At 64.8% G+C, this 14664-nt stretch overlaps 3 protein-coding genes across 4 annotated transcripts; 1 reads left to right on the top strand and 2 right to left on the bottom strand.

Annotated features, from left to right (window-relative positions):
• The first annotated feature begins 540 nt into the window (after positions 1-540).
• On the top strand, positions 541-4370 carry STUB1 (STIP1 homology and U-box containing protein 1). Its single transcript, XM_042798582.1, has 7 exons — positions 541-820; positions 1442-1640; positions 1722-1887; positions 2079-2169; positions 2760-2816; positions 2984-3100; positions 3508-4370. Exons 1-7 carry the CDS (start codon positions 644-646, stop codon positions 3631-3633), a joined length of 933 nt encoding a protein of 310 aa, XP_042654516.1. The 5' UTR covers positions 541-643; the 3' UTR covers positions 3634-4370.
• Positions 4371-4707: 337 nt separating this feature from the next.
• JMJD8 (jumonji domain containing 8) lies at positions 4708-6644 on the bottom strand. Of its 2 annotated transcripts, XM_042798586.1 has the most exons (9): positions 6516-6644; positions 6346-6429; positions 6145-6193; positions 5943-6039; positions 5767-5835; positions 5561-5680; positions 5380-5447; positions 5106-5240; positions 4708-4955 (listed from the first exon to the last, which is right to left on the bottom strand). In XM_042798586.1, the coding sequence occupies exons 1-9, from the start codon at positions 6602-6604 to the stop codon at positions 4875-4877; spliced, it is 792 nt and encodes a 263-aa protein (XP_042654520.1). In that variant the 5' UTR covers positions 6605-6644; the 3' UTR covers positions 4708-4874. The 2 variants fall into 2 exon arrangements, with proteins under 2 accessions (XP_042654520.1, XP_042654521.1); XM_042798587.1 differs by lacking the exon at positions 6346-6429.
• A 250-nt stretch (positions 6645-6894) lies between these two features.
• Positions 6895-14045, bottom strand: WDR24 (WD repeat domain 24). Its single transcript, XM_033001579.2, has 11 exons — positions 13978-14045; positions 13233-13421; positions 12444-13149; positions 11942-12119; positions 10432-11107; positions 9993-10108; positions 8755-8876; positions 8351-8455; positions 7914-8251; positions 7344-7528; positions 6895-7219 (listed from the first exon to the last, which is right to left on the bottom strand). Exons 3-11 carry the CDS (start codon positions 12922-12924, stop codon positions 7051-7053), a joined length of 2370 nt encoding a protein of 789 aa, XP_032857470.1. The 5' UTR covers positions 12925-13149; positions 13233-13421; positions 13978-14045; the 3' UTR covers positions 6895-7050.
• Between the last annotated feature and the right edge of the window lie 619 nt (positions 14046-14664).

Genomic DNA, 14664 nt, shown 5'->3' on the forward strand with positions numbered 1-14664 from the left:
CTGTGCAGCGCGGGCTGGGAACTAGAGACACGCACCCCAACCTTCCCCCCCCCGCCCCAAACCCTCCGACACCCCCCCCGCCATGCTCCAGCGCACCCACCTCTGGGGCTCGCATCCCAAACACCCCCTGCACCCCTTCTCTCTGGCCCTCCCCACCCCGTACAGCCCTCCCACTCCCCTTCACACCCCCCCCCCTCATCGAGCACCGCACCCCACGCCCCCATACCCCTCCTCCGGCAACCCCCCCCACCCCTCTGTACCCCCCACCCCACTGCTCCCCACACCCCTCTACTCAGTCCCGCCCAGCCTCCCCCACCGCCCTGCACCCCCCTTCCCCACCCCACCCCACCAACCACCCCTTACGCCCCACTTTTAGCGCCCCCAGCCCCCCCCCATATCCAGACCCACAAACAGCACCCGCGCCCCGCCCACCCCTCCGCGGCCCCGCCCACAGACTCCGCCCACCTCCCCCTGGTCCCGCCCCTCCCCGCCCCGGGCCCGCCCCTCCGGCCCCGCCCCGGCCCCGCCCCGGAAGCGGCGGGGGCGGGGGCGGCTGTCGCAGTGCGCGGCCGGAGCCAGAGGAGCCGCCGGCCCCAGCGGGCCGGGCCGGGCCGGGCCGGGCCGGGCGGTGCCGGGAGGCGCCATGAAGGGGAAGGAGGAGCGGGAGGGCGGCGCGGCGGGGCCCGGATCGGCGGGGCCGGGCGCGGGGGGCGCCAGCCCCGAGAAGAGCCACAGCGCGCAGGAGCACAAGGAGCAGGGAAACCGGCTGTTCGGCGGCCGCAAGTACCCCGAGGCCGCCGCCTGCTACGGCCGCGCCATCGTGAGTCCCGCCGGCACCCCCACCCCGGGACGGGACAGTCCCCCTCCCCTCCCCCGGGCAGGCCTGGCCTCCCCAACACCCCCCCCCCCCTCCTCGGGACGGGACCCCCACCCCGGGCTTGGTGGCCACCCCTGGGGCAGGACCCCCCTGGCCTAGCGCACCCCCCACCCCGGGCCTGGGCACACCCCTGCGCCTCGATCCCCTCCCTGGGCCTGACCCCTTCCCCCCTACTCAGCCTGGACTACCCCCCCCCCCCCACCCCGGGCTGGTCCCTCTCCCTGGTCTTGGACCTCCCCCCCCGCCCCAAGCCAGGGTCTCTCCCCCCACCCCGCCAGGCAGGTGGGGCAGACACCCCCCCTGCTTCCCGGGGTGCAGGGCTCCAGTGCCAGGGGTGGCCAGCCCCCCCCCAGCCTCAGGACTGGGACGCATGGGGCCCTGTCCCCCATCCATCCCCGCAACTCCCCCCCGGGGCGCAAGCCCGAGCTGGCATCCCTGGCTCTCACCTGAGTCACCTGGTTGTCACCCTGTTGTCACCGTGCCCGGTCCCTGCCAGCCCCGGGGCAGGGAGGCAGGCGGTTGGCCACAGCACGGGGGGGGGGTCTCTCGGGTCTCGTCTTGCAGAACCGCAACCCCTTGGTGGCCGTCTACTACACCAACCGAGCCCTCTGCTACCTGAAGATGCAGCAGCACGACAAGGCGCTGGCCGACTGCAAGCGAGCCCTGGAGCTGGACGGCCAGTCGGTGAAGGCTCACTTCTTCCTGGGCCAGTGCCAGATGGAGATGGAGAACTACGACGAGGCCATCGCCAACCTGCAGAGAGGTGAGCGGGCCGCTCTTCCCGCCCAGGGGTGAGAAGAAGGAAGCCCTTGCTGGGCTCTGAGATGCCCTTTCCCTCCCCCAGCCTACAACCTCGCCAAGGAGCAGCGGCTGAATTTCGGGGACGACATCCCCAGCGCGCTGCGCATCGCCAAGAAGAAACGCTGGAACAGCATCGAGGAGAAGCGGATTAACCAGGAGAACGAGCTGCACTCCTACCTGACCAAGCTGATCATGGCGGAGAAGGAGAGGTAACGTGGCACGGGGCAGTGGCACCACCCGTAAAGGCTTTTTTTAGTGCCACAAAGCTGTGGCAGCCCTGTGCGTGGTGCCTCTGCCCTCCTGGAGGTGCGGGCAGAGCCCCGCAGCTCGGGCAGCAGCGGCAGGGGGGATGGACCGCTAGCGTCCCTCCATCGCTTCTCACCTCCCCGCTCTGTCCTAGGGAGCTGGCCGAGTGCCGAAAGACTCAGCAGGAAGAAAACGCGGACGAGAGCCGGAGCCGAGTTCAGCTGGCCAGCATTGAGGCCAAACATGTGAGCTGGGGGGGGGGGGGCTGGAGCTGCTCAGAGGGGCTGGGAGATGGACCGGAGCTTCCTTATTCCATCCTCATCCCCGTGCTCTGCTGCAGCCGAGGAAGCCGCAGCTGAGAGCCAGGAGCCCGCGGGGCAGAGCGTGGCTGCTTCTCAGCCTTCATTTCGTGCCTGGAGCTGCTGTTGCAGGGCTTTCGTGTCCCCCCGTGACAGCTGCCCCTGCTCTGTCCCCTCTTGTCACAGCCTGTTTGCTGTCCCCCAGCCTGTTGTTCTGCGAGGGCTGTGCAATGCCAACGGCTCTTGGCCACATGTGGGTCTGGGTGCTGGCCCGGTGCAGAGGACTAATCCCGGGATAAAAATAGCCCCACAAAGGAAGGTTATTTTTAAGCTGGATCACTCCTGCCACGCGGTTCAGCCTGGAGCCGGGCGAATGCCAGCCGGGAGCTGTGAAGGCAGAGGGGCCACCGAGGAGCTGCCACCTCATCTCTGCCTGCCCCAGCAGCCTTGGGGTGGGAGGTTTCAGGGTTCCCTCCCTGGGGACCTCTAGCCCCCGTACACCGGGGTCCCGTCCTCCTCAAGGCCTTGTCTTTCAGGACAAATACCTGGCGGACATGGACGAGCTCTTCTCTCAAGTGGATGAGAAGAGGAAGGTGAGTGAGTGAGAGCTGCTCGCCCTAAACCTGCTTCAGCCCGTGCCGCCACCTCTGCCATCTTCCCCGCTTCCCCCTGAGCCAGCACCACCTCCCAGCCCTTTCTTTTTTTTTGATGCTGGGCTCACCCAGCCCTTCCTGACCCAACTCCGCTTCTCTCGAGCCAGAAACGGGACATCCCTGACTACCTGTGTGGGAAGATCAGTTTTGAGCTGATGAGGGAGCCCTGCATCACGCCCAGCGGGATCACCTACGACAGGAAGGACATTGAGGAACATCTCCAGGTACCGCTGGGCTGGGGGCAGAGGGGACTTCCCGGGACCTTGCCCACAGGCTTCTGCCTGTCTCCTGCTTGGGCACGAAGGCAGCTGCCTCCCCAGCTAAGGGCTCAGAACCCTCCCTGGGTTTGGTCCCAGGGACCTGCCCGGGCAGCTCCCTGCGGAGGTGCCGGAGCAGGCAGGAAAGCCGTGGGCACTGCCAGGCCCTGCCTGAAGCGGAGGTGGCTGTTGGCAGGGACTTTGTGCCTTGACCCAGCTCTCAGCCAGGCACCTTCCGAGGGGGCTTTTCCTCCCCCCCCTGCCTCCGGATGCCTGTGCGGGATGGCAGGGCGCTGGCCTGGCAGCTGCCTGCACCCCAGGGCCGAGGCCCGGCGCGTGGAGTAACCGGTTCGTGGCCGCCTCCTCCCTTGCAGCGCGTGGGTCATTTCGATCCGGTGACGCGGAGTCCCCTGACCCAGGACCAGCTGATCCCCAACCTCGCCATGAAGGAGGTGATAGACGCGTTCATCTCGGAGAACGGCTGGGTGGAGGATTACTGAGGGACCAAGGGGGCAGCGCTGGCCCACCCGGCTCCTCCCAGCCACGGCGGCACAGACGGCTCTTGCTGGGCTGGCACCATGCCTTACTCGCTCTCCAGCTGTTCCCCCTCCACTCCGGGTGCCCAGAGACCCAGCGGCAGCGCTGGGCGAGGGCACGTCGCCCATCTCCCCATCCTGAGGAGCCGCAGTGGCTGGGCGGGCACAGAGGCTCCCCGGGCTCCCCTCTCCGCCAGCTCCTCGCAGACCACAGCACTCGGAAGAAGACCTGCCTGGTGGGTTGGAGAAGACTGGCTTGTCGAGGTGGCCTGGAAGGTCACACCAGCGTCTTCGTCGTCCAGACAGCAGGTTCCCCCTTGGCTACGGCAGCTGACAATCCCAAATGATCACGGCCTGCTCCGGGGAGGTGCCGCGAGGAGCTTGCCAGGGTGAGCACCTGGTGTCGGTCGGGCCCGGTGCCCTCCCTGTGTATATAGTTGTTTCCTCCTCCTTCCACCTCCTGCCTGGCCAGGGACAAGGTCCTCCTCTTCCCTGTAACCAGCCACTTGCCGGGATGGGAGATCAACGTTCCCGCTGCGGATGCTGACTCGCTCTCTGGCTTTTCCTGGGAAACAACTGCCCCTGGGCTGGAAGGGGCTGGCTCACACCTCCCCTCGCCTGCTGGGACCGTGGTTCCCTGTGAACAACTGCTCGGGTTAAAATTCTTCCTTTTAACAAAATCCCTTAAAAAAACAACCCCCCAAAAAACAAACAAAACAAAAAACTAAACCAACCAACAAATCTGCATCCAACCGAGACTCCAGCATTTCGGTTGGCCAACAGCCTGCCTGGCTTTTGAGCGCCCTCTGAAAGTTTGCCAATGTCAATTTAAAAAAAATAAAATATAGAAAAAAAAAAATAATTCAGCAATAAATGTGGAAAAAGAGCTGGAGTGGTTCACAGCAGCCATCTCTGCACCAGGCAGGTACCACCCCCTGAGGAGCGGCTTTGCCTGACCCACCCTGCCTGCGTGGGCTGGGGCTCACCCCCAACCTGCGCTCAGGGGGGGCGCTGGGGATGTGGCAATACACCGAGCGCTACGGCAGAGCAACAACTTTAATCCAAGGGGGAGGGAGAAGAACAATAAAAACCAGAACTTCTTCAAGCACTCGGTCCCCACACCAGTAGTTGAGCGGGCGGCTGCTGGCGCTGCCCTTCCACGCCGTCACCAGGATGGTGGTGGCACGTCCTCGGCGTTCCCAGCTCTACCCCAGGAAGGTAGAGATGAAGACGCTGGTGTCCAGGTTGAGCGTGGCGTGCCACCAGCGGTCGGGGAAATACAGGACCTGCCGGGAGCGAGCAGGGAAGGCTCCTGGGGCTACACCCTGCACCCTCCCGCAGCCCCGGGGGGTGCAGGCTGGGCTGCGTGGGGGTGTCCCCTCCGCATCCCGAGGGGAGCAGAGACCGGGGGTGAGCCAGGGCCGGGCTGGACTCACCTCCCCGGGGCGGAGGGTGCACTCCAGCGGCCGCTCGGCCGGTGGCAGCGTGGGGTAGGTGTGCTGGAGCCAGGCCAGCGTCGTCTCGTTGGGGTGGAAGTGGGGTGTTTTATCCGGCGGGTAGAGAAACCAGCGCTGGAAGACACCGGAGGAGGGGGTCCCAGCCCCTCGGGCTCAGCCCCTGGGGGGCTTCCCCATGTTCGGGGGACACCCGTTGGGGGGCTTTAAGGCTCCCTCCCCAAATACCTCCCCCCTCCCAGGGCTCGAGTCTCACCTTCCTGCCAAAGATCACCTCGGAGTAACCGGGGCCGTGCCAGTGAAAGGGAACCCCAGAGCCAGAGCCTAGGGCAAGGTGGTGGTGGTGGGGGGTGTTGGTGCTGGGAAGACACGCCCCCCCCCCCATACACACACTCCCACCCCCACACCACCCCATCCCAGTGCCCACCAGCACCCACCTGCAATCCCAAAGCTGTAGGCAGGGCTGGTGCCCGGGATGCGGAAGGAGGGGGGCACGTAGTGCTGGAAGAGGGGCCCCCACTCGGTGAAGTTGTTGTCCCCAAAGAAGTAGAGGGTGTCTGGGGGGGAAGGTGGGGAGGATGAAACCGGTGGCAGGGGGGATTTGAGGGGGGGGGTGGGGGCTGTCCTGGGTGCTGCTACCCACCGCTGCCCAGCCGGGCGGGATCCTGCGGCTTCAGCAGCTGCTCCACGTACTCCTGGAAGGGCACGTCCACTGCGGGCAGGGCAGAGTTGTGTGTGTGTGTGTGTGTGTGTGTGTGCGTGGGGGGCCCCGCCGGCACCCCCCGGGCCGGCCCTGCCCTCCGCGGTCCCCGCCCTCACCTTTGCGGTAGGAGTAGGTGTTGGCCGTGCTGAGCCGCACCGGGAGGGCCCCGAAGGCCGCCAGCAGCTTCTCCCGGGTGCAGAGGGCACGGAACGCCTTGGGGGGGGGGGGGGGACACACACAGGGGCCGGGATGCCGCCGCCGCTCCCGGTGTGTTCCCCACGCACCCCCCACCCCCGGTCCCCGGCTCCCGGCACTCACCGAGTTGTCCGTGACCCCACGGAGGATGACCGGCCGGGAGAAGGCGAACCTAAGGGAGAGCACCGCAGCGGGGGTCCCGCACAGGCGGCCGCACCGGGGCCGGTCCCGTGTGTCCCCGTCCCCCCTCCAAAATCGCCCGGGGCTCGTCCCCGTCTCTGCCCCCGCCCCGGGACCCCTCCCCGGGCCAGCGGCCGCCCGTACCGCTGCAGGAAGAGGGAGTAGGTGAGCGAGGCGTCGGCCCGCTCCACGGTGCACCGCTCCTCCTCCGGCACCGTACCCGCCAGCCTGCAACAGGAAGCGGCGCTGGGCCCCGGGACCGGGACCGCCACCGGGACCGGCCCCGGGACCGCCACCGCTCCCCGCGTCCTTACCAGCCGCCGCCTGGCGGGTCGGTGCAGCCGGCGGGCCGGGCCCAGGCCAGCGGCAGCAGCAGCGAGAGCAGCCGCCGCGCCGCCGCCATCGCGGAGCGGGACCGGCGTGGCCGGCGGACTACACTTCCCGGCAGGCACCGCGGGCCGCGCTGACGCCGCGCACCGCCATTGGCTGGGCGAGCCGCCACGGGGTATAGTTTAAAGGGGCCACGCCTTAAAAGGGAAACAGTGACAGCGGGGCCCACAGCTTCCCGGGGCAGGGACCCCCGAACGGGGAGCGGGACCGGCGCCGAGCCCCCCCCTACACCCCCCCGGGGCTCCGAACCTGCTCCGGGAGTCGCTGCAGCCGGGTTAAGCAAAGACAAAAGGCACGGTGCAGTTCGGCTGCTCTGTTTGGTTTTAATCCAGTACAAAAGGGCTGGGGGGCGCACACAGGGCCCCTATTTACAGAAAAAATAAATACAGGCAGAGGAGGTGCGGAGAGGGCAGGGGAGCAGGAGGCCCTGCCCACCATCTGCCCCGGCCGGTGAGGGGCTCAGGTGTACTCGCAGAGGTGGCCGCAGCCAGCGGGGCAGTGGGAGCTGGTCTCCAGCCACTTCATGATGTGCTGGAGGTGCCCACCGTGGCTGCAGCCCTGGCACCAGACGAAGAGCCCCTTCACCACGTGGTGACAGACAGCACACATGCTGGCACACTGCCGGCACCTGCGCCGGAGAGAAGGGGGCGAGGATGTGAGACCCCAGGGGGGGAAGGGGTCCCCCCAGCCCAGCAGCCCCGCTGGGGCTCCCCGGGGCACCCGCAAGCGCAACCCCGCAGCGCTGCCCTTACCGGTCGCAGATCCAGCCCCGGTTGCTCATGGGCCGCTTGCAGTTGCTGCAGTTGACGTGCAGGGTGGTGGAGGCCTGGTTGAGGCAGTTGATGGCGCGGCACGTGCTCAGCTTGATCACCTCGTTGGAGATGTTCCACAGCTGGAAGCGCTGCAGCAGGTCGATGTAGGACGTGTACCAGTGCTCCTGGGGATGGCCGCAGACAGCTGAGCCCCCCCCCCGGCCTTGAAACTCCCGTGGGATCCCAGCCCTGCATCCTAAAGATCCCTGCAGCGGGGGAAACTGCTCTGCAGGGATGGGGAAAGAGGCGTCCTTCCCCGAATCAACAGGTCAAGGCTACTTCCCCACCCTGGGTCCCTTCCACAACTGGTGGCAGAGCAGCCAGCCAGATCCTAGAGCTGCCCACCCCAGGTCAGAGCGGGCCTGGAGGAAAAGGGAGGTGCCCAAACCCCAGCCAGGATCCCGTGGCGTTGGGATGCACCACATCTGGGTGCCACCAAGGTGTCCTACTGCATCTCGGGGGGTTGCTGCACCAGCCCTGAAGGGAAGGTCCGGTTCCTGCTCAGTCTACCTGGGTCTGCTCATCGATCTCCTTGCGGATGCGGTCTCCCAGCACGATGAGGACGGACACGGCCGTCTGCACGTCACCCTGCTCAGCGTAGAAGAGGAGGGTGTCCCGCACGATGGGGTTGAAGAAGTCGGAGGGCAGGCGGTTCTCGTAGAGCGAGTGGGAGATGGAGATGAGGGAGAAGGACTCCACGGGTGTCAGCGACACCGTCTCGGCCTCGTTGCCGCTGACGTGGGGGGAGTCAGCCTTGTCTTGCAGGTGGTCCAAGGCCGACGGGTTGTCCACGATTTCGTGGCGCAGGGGGAAGGCTTCTTGGGGAAGGCTGTATTCCTGCTCCTCAGCTGCAAGGAGAGATCAGGAATGAGTAGGGAAGGCCGGGAGAAAAATCCAGCCACATGCCCTGGACAGGCGACACCTCCCAGCACCAGGCGTGCGCTCACCGTGCGGGTTCTCGTGGTCCATCATGTACAGGTCATCCTCATCCGCTTCCACGTCTCCCAGCAGATAGTCCGCAGGGACATCGCTGCCCTCTGTCTCCTCATTGTCTGTGTGCCCAGGGAGAGAGAAATCAGCTCATCCCCCTCGGATCCACGTCCCCCGTGTCCTGCCCCAGCTAGCCAGATGGCTCAGCTCCCCACCACCGTGGCGTTCCTGGCACCCGCAGCCACCACTGTGGGGGTCACAGGGGTAAAATGTCTTTCTGCAACTCCCCTGGGTTTGGCATCCTTCACGCGGGGCTGCAGCAGGTCCAATCACCCCAATTTACAGGATAAAGCCACCCGTTTTTCCCATATCAGGGCCAGCTGAGGAGGGAAGAGCCACAGGACTGCCCCAGAAACATTACCCTCGTTGTTGATCAGGGTGGAGGAGGAATCCATGAGGATGTTTTCCGTGCGGCTTTCTCCTTTGCTGCGGTCCAGTCTCGACTCACTGCCCAGCCCAGAGGGGATGTCCTTCAGGTTAAAGCTGGGAAAGAAGCCAAATTTAATAGTCACAGAAGTCGACAGCTTCCGTTCTAGCCAGCAAACAGCCTGGAAATAGGTCTCCAGTTGCGATCCGAACAGTGAAACACAAGACATGGTGATTTCCCCGAGAGCACAGAAGTCAGCTGTCCCTGCTTTGGAACTTAAAGATAGATTGCAATTGTTAGCACAGCCCTTTCTCTGAGCCTGGTGTCTCCACGCACGCACCGCAAAGGCATCCACGAAAGTCTTCCTAAAGGATTTCAGAGCTGAGCGCCAGCTCTTGACTCCATCTCTTAATATTTATTCACCTTCGCCTCAGAGGTAGGTAAACAGGAGCTGCCTCACTACACGGTGCTTTGCTGTTTGTTATGCATCACCACTCTCAGGCTTCATCAAGATAGAAAAGGAAGGGAATGGGGTTGAAGCAGAGCCAAGCTCTTCGGCTTGCTGCCTGTGGTTTAAGTCAGCGACAGACAGCAACCTGTCTGGATGCAGAGCTTGGTCAAGGAGAGTTTTCTTTGATGTTATTTGAGACTTTGTCACTCACCCTGGGAACCAGGCCCTGTGAGATCTGACAGCTAATCTGGAGTCCTCACCCCTTGCTTTTTCTATGTCACTGAGATGAGGAAAAACAGGTTTCCCGGCTTCATCAGCCCACGATGGGGCTCTCCACGCCACGAGCTACTCACAGAGCTGGGCTGTCCTCTCCCTTTAAAAGGCAGAAGACGACCTCTCCACACCAGCAGCTCTGGCTCCAGCAGCGAGACGGGGGGTTCTCCATCCCAGCTCTTGGTCACAGTCACTAATTACCTAACTACAGAGATGGTACCAGCCCCATGCCCCACCACAGCTTCAAACTTCGTTTGAAGGAGGGAAGGGAGCAGAGTACAAGGCTGCACGGCTCAAGGCCAGGCTGGCCGCTCGCTTCTCACACCCCCACGGAAAACGGCCGCGTTCAAACGAGGCCAACCTGCAAAGGAGCACGGCCTGAGGCTGGGGGGGAGCCGTCCTGCTCCCACCCCGCGACTTCAGCCCAGCCCAGGAGCTGACTCCGCTCTCCCGCTCACGGAGCTGCCCCCGCCACCGCGTCGTTCGCCGCGGCTCCGACACCCCTTACCTGTTCATGAGCGGGAGGGCGGTGCTGCCTTTCCCCATGCTGTGGTTGAGGTTGGCAGACGACACGTTGCCGAGGCTGGAATAGATAATTCGCAGCATCGTCCACGTTTGAGCCACCTGCGTGAGAGACAGCCGCGCTCAGACCTCGTCAGGCTAAAACCCAGGCCCCTGTGCAGCCACGCGCCTGACCGCAAATTCCCATCATCCGTTGGTCTAGAGAGCTGGGCAGGGCAGCCAAGTTTCTGGGCAATGATCTGTGCTTGTTGTAGGCAACAGCAGTCTGGGTTTGGTGCCAGGCAGAGGTACGCCTGGGGACAGCCAGAGACCACAGCCGGATGGAAAGCTGCCCTCCAGCGTGGCTGAGGGCCTCATCCTGACAGCACCTTTCACCCTGGGCACCAGCGTAGGTCTGCGCTGAGGGTCTCCAGCCTGGGTCTCACCTGGTTGCGGTCCAAGCCCTTGGCCACCTTGGCGTTGTGGTCGCAGAGCTCGGCCAGGGGCCTGCCGGCCAGCGCGTACTGCTTGGCGGTGTGCACGAACCAGTCCATGCTGCCGCTCTCCACGTCCGTCTCGAAGACGCTGAGGGCGCTGGAGGAGGAGATGTACTCAAACTGCTCCGTGGGGTCCAGCTTGCGCTTGAAGAAGATGGGGTGGCGCCGGTCCCCAATGTAGGGCTTGCGGTTGGAGTCTGAGGAGATGAGGCTCTCCTTGGCGGCAAAGGCCAGGTCTCCATAAAGGCTGTAGCACAGCCCCTCGGGGTTGGCCCGGTCGATGGGCTGGCTGGCGTCCTTGAAGATGTGCTGGTAGAGGGTGCTGTCCTTAGAACCCGAAAGGAGGAAATAGGGGTCGTGGAGGTGACGCCACACGATGCCTGTGGTGACGTCCTTGTGCTCCTCAAACATGGCCGAGGGGATGAAGGGACGCCGCACGTCCCAGACGTAGATGTTGTGGTCCACCATCATGGAGCAGGTGGCGATGTGGTGCTTGCACTCCGGGCGCCACTTCACCCGGGCCACGGAGGCGATGGTCTGCACGCAGTAAATCTCCTTCGCCCGCGTGGTGTTCATGTCCCACACCTTCACCATCTTATCCCGGCCGCCCGTTGCCAGCCAGCCCCTGGGAGAAAAGGAAGGAGAAAGATGGTGAGACGCCAGCTTGGGCCAGGATCTGTGCCCGCCCACCTCTCCCTTCCCACCCCGGCACAGAAACGCTCGCAACGCAGACGTGACCGTGTCCACACCGAGGGGAGGCAGCGGGGCTGCAATCTCATCCTCCCACATGCTACCCTAACGCCTCTGCTCTCCAACAACCAGGTCAGGCAACACCCTTCATTCCCACCCCTGTTTAAGGCCCTGCGCCTTTAGAGCCACACTCATCTGAAGGGCTCCCAGTCAGACCGGTTCCTTGTACCTCTGGTTTCCACTTGCCAGGGACAAGAGAGGTAAAAGGCCAGTTTGAACATATTTTACTGCCTCCCTCGGCTTGCGAGGAGTCGCAGCTCTGCCTGGCAGGGAGCGAGAAGGGACCCACACACCACAACTGTTTCCAGACACACCTCAGCTGCCCCCGGGGACAGGCAGGAGGGAAATGTGATCAAACACAAGCTGGTCGTGTCCCAGAGCTGCCGTGCTGCGCCCTCCCCGAGCTGAGCACTGGAGCGAGAGGCTGCCCGGACACGGGGGGCGAGACAGCAGTTTGCTATACCCAACCACTAGCAATCCAGTGCCTCAGAAAGGCCCAATTTGTCAAAAAAACCAAAACCAAAACACCCCAACACACCCCCAAATCCTCAAAACAATAATTGCTCCCATCTTCCAGCAGCAGCCCAGCCCCTGACACAAGCAGCCAGGGTATCAGAGACCCTGCTTTCCCTCGCAAAAGGGTCCCAACCCTGTTTTTAGGGCCTCCCTTGTCTCTGCCGAGGCTGGTGGGGTCTGGCCCTGCACATACCTGTCCTCTGGGTGCCAGTCGCAGCAGAAGACGGGCCCGTTGTGGGCCGTGAACATCCTCTCGTAGCGGTCTGGCCGGCGGATGTCCCACAGCTGCACGTTCCCATTCTCAAAGGTGGCGGCAAAGGTGAAGTAGTCCCGGATGCTGAACTGGACATCACGCACGCTCTCCGACTGGCCTGAGCGGGGACAGAAGTCGAGATCTGGTGGGACAGAGCTCACACAAAGCTAAAAACCCAACTGAAAGAACCACAGGGGGGGTCATCAGCCCAGAGAGAAGGGGAAGCAAGGAGCGATGCGGCCACCTTCCACCTCCTGTGCAGACCCAGCCCACTGCTGAGTGGCAAAAAAAGGTACCAAAATGCCTCTCAGCTCCCTCCCTGCCTGCTCTGGACATCGCACGCTGAGCAAACCCTCCTCCCAGATACGGGGTGAGGGCAAACCTCTCACCGACCTCTGCCTGTCACCAGGGTAAGGGGGCAAGCAGCAGCCCGCGTTTGTACCAGAGAAGGTGCTGACAGAGTCCTTCTTGCGCAGGTCGAAGCACTTCATGTAGCCATCCTGGGAGCCGCTGAGGAGCATGTAGACCTCGGTGGGGTGGAAGCAGACCTTGTTGACGGTGCGCTTGTGCTCGGTGAAGAGCTGGTCCTGCTTGTTGCGGGACGGCTTGCCCAGGTTCCAGGTGACAACCACGCCGTTGGTGGCGGCGGTGGCCAGCAGGTTCTCATCCATCTGGTGCCACACCACGTCCGCGCAGCTGAAGTTCAAGGAGGGCTTGCGGCCGACGCGGAGGTTCAACTTCTCCACAAACTGGTCCTCCTCGATGGAGTAGATCTTGAAGATGTTGCGACCGGCCACCACCACCTGGGCGGCATCGCGGCAGACGCTGATGGCGTTGGCAGGGGCATCCAGGTGGCAGAACATGGTCCGTCCCGTGAGGGCGTTGCCCCCCAGGGCAGTGGTGACCCTGGCCATTTTCTCCATGGCCGTCCTTGGGGCGCACTCCCCTCTCCAGGAGCAGGCTCGGAGGCTCGCGTCCCCGCAGGCTGCATTCACGCTCGCTCGGCCACCCTGCTCCACCTCAGCCAGAGCTGGGAAGGGACAGGCTCGGCTCCCGCAGCTCCTGGCAGGCCCACGTGGCTCCGACTGCAGATTTTTGTGGCCACATCAATGGGCCATGTAGGCGAGAGGCTACAGCCTGGTTGCTACCTGTGGGGAGAGAGGTACGGTCACACGCCGGGCTTCTCCTCCTCCTGCCTTCTTCAACACCATCCCAGAGAGCTCTTACACACCTTTTCTGGGTGTCTTGTTCCCTCCTCGATTCAAACCTCGAGATGATCCGCTGATGACAGAGGCTGCTGCTGCTGCTGAGGGAGGTGGACTACAGCGACGTGGGCTGAGGCGAGCGGCGTCGCGAGCAAGAGGTCGGGTGAAACGAGGCCGCAGTCATCTCTGCGGGGCACTCCCTGCGCCCCAAACCCCTGCAAGCACCACAGGCCATGCTGTGGGGCCAGCAAGGCTGCCTGGGGATCGTGGGGTCCGTGGGGCCACCCACCCACCATGCCCCCCAGAGCCAGGCTGGCCTCCTGCCCCAGCGCTGCCCTCCACCAGCCCCTACGCCCTTCCCTCGCCAGGCCCACCAGCCCCCTCGTAACCCACGTTCCCCCTCCTCAGGGCCTGCTCCTGACCCATATTCCCCTTAGGGTCTCCCCAGGACCCCATCCTGTCCCTCAGATCCCCCTCCCGCCCTTCAGAGACCCCTCAGGGTCCCTAGAGCCCCCTCCCACGCCAGAGCCCCCCCCCCCCAGGACCCCCTTCCACACCTCAGGGCCCACTCAGCCCCCCAGAGTCAACTCCCACCCCTCAGGGCTCCCCAGCCTCCCAGAGCCCCCTCCCGCCCCTCAGGGTCCCCTCAGAGCCTCCTCAGCACCCCAGAGCCCCTTCTCGCCCCTCAGGATCCTCTCAGGGCACCCCGCCGCTACCGGCCAGCCCAGCCCAGCCCGCCCCACGGCCGCGGTGCCGGTGCCGGTGCCGTACGTGGTGCCGGTGCCGGTGCAGCCCCGCCGGCAGCTCAGGCCGAGCAGGCCCCGCTGCCGCCGCCGCCGCCACGGAAAGGGCCGCCGCGCCCCGCCCCTCCCCAGCCACGCCCCGCCCCCTTCCGCCGCCGAGACCCCGCCCGCCCCGCCCACTGCTGCCCGCCCCTCGGCAGGCCCCGCCCCCGCCCCGGGATTAAGCCCCGCCCCTCTGACGGACCCCGCCCCCGGCACGAAGCGGGGCGCGCTGGAGGGGGTGGGGGGGAAAAATGGGGGTGCCGGGGCGATATGGGGTGGGGGTGCAGTGGAGGGTGGGGATGTGCTGGGATGCAGGGGTGAGCTGTGGGGATATGAGGTGTATTGGGCAGTGGGGGTGCAGGGGGGCGGAAATGGGGGTGTCGGGGCGATATGGGATGCATTGGGGGTGGGGGTGCCGTGGAGATGTGGGGGTGCAGGGGGCGTAGAGGGGAAACGGGGCTATTGGAGGAGTTACAGCGTGAACTGGGGTGAGGATGCCGGAGGGACGTGGGGTACAGTGGGGGCGGTGCAGTGAGGTAAATGGGGGTGTCAGGGGAATATGGGGTGCACTGGGGGTGTGTGGGGGTGTCAGGGGGTTATGGATTGCAGGGAGTTGTGGGGCTTCTTGGAGGGTTTGGAGGTGCCCTGGGGTGCAGGGCTGCACTGGGGTTTA

The sequence above is a fragment of the Tyto alba genome, unplaced genomic scaffold (assembly GCF_018691265.1).
Source record: "Tyto alba isolate M040663 unplaced genomic scaffold, T.alba_DEE_v4.0 Super-Scaffold_28, whole genome shotgun sequence".
NCBI lineage: Eukaryota > Metazoa > Chordata > Aves > Strigiformes > Tytonidae > Tyto > Tyto alba.

Coding starts and splice junctions, on each gene's coding strand:
- STUB1 (XM_042798582.1), top strand. CDS start 644: ATGAAGGGGAAGGAGGAGCGGGAGGGCGGCGCGGCGGGGCCCGGATCG. Junction 1,641..1,721: donor CATCGCCAACCTGCAGAGAG/GTGAGCGGGCCG, acceptor TCCCTCCCCCAG/CCTACAACCTCGCCAAGGAG. Junction 2,170..2,759: donor CCAGCATTGAGGCCAAACAT/GTGAGCTGGGGG, acceptor CTTGTCTTTCAG/GACAAATACCTGGCGGACAT.
- JMJD8 (XM_042798586.1), bottom strand. CDS start 6,604: ATGGCGGCGGCGCGGCGGCTGCTCTCGCTGCTGCTGCCGCTGGCCTGG. Junction 5,681..5,766: donor TCCCGCCCGGCTGGGCAGCG/GTGGGTAGCAGC, acceptor CTTCCCCCCCAG/ACACCCTCTACTTCTTTGGG. Junction 5,448..5,560: donor CTACAGCTTTGGGATTGCAG/GTGGGTGCTGGT, acceptor ACCTTGCCCTAG/GCTCTGGCTCTGGGGTTCCC.
- WDR24 (XM_033001579.2), bottom strand. CDS start 12,924: ATGGAGAAAATGGCCAGGGTCACCACTGCCCTGGGGGGCAACGCCCTC. Junction 8,252..8,350: donor GGACCACGAGAACCCGCACG/GTGAGCGCACGC, acceptor CTCTCCTTGCAG/CTGAGGAGCAGGAATACAGC. Junction 7,529..7,913: donor AGATCGATGAGCAGACCCAG/GTAGACTGAGCA, acceptor GGCCATCCCCAG/GAGCACTGGTACACGTCCTA.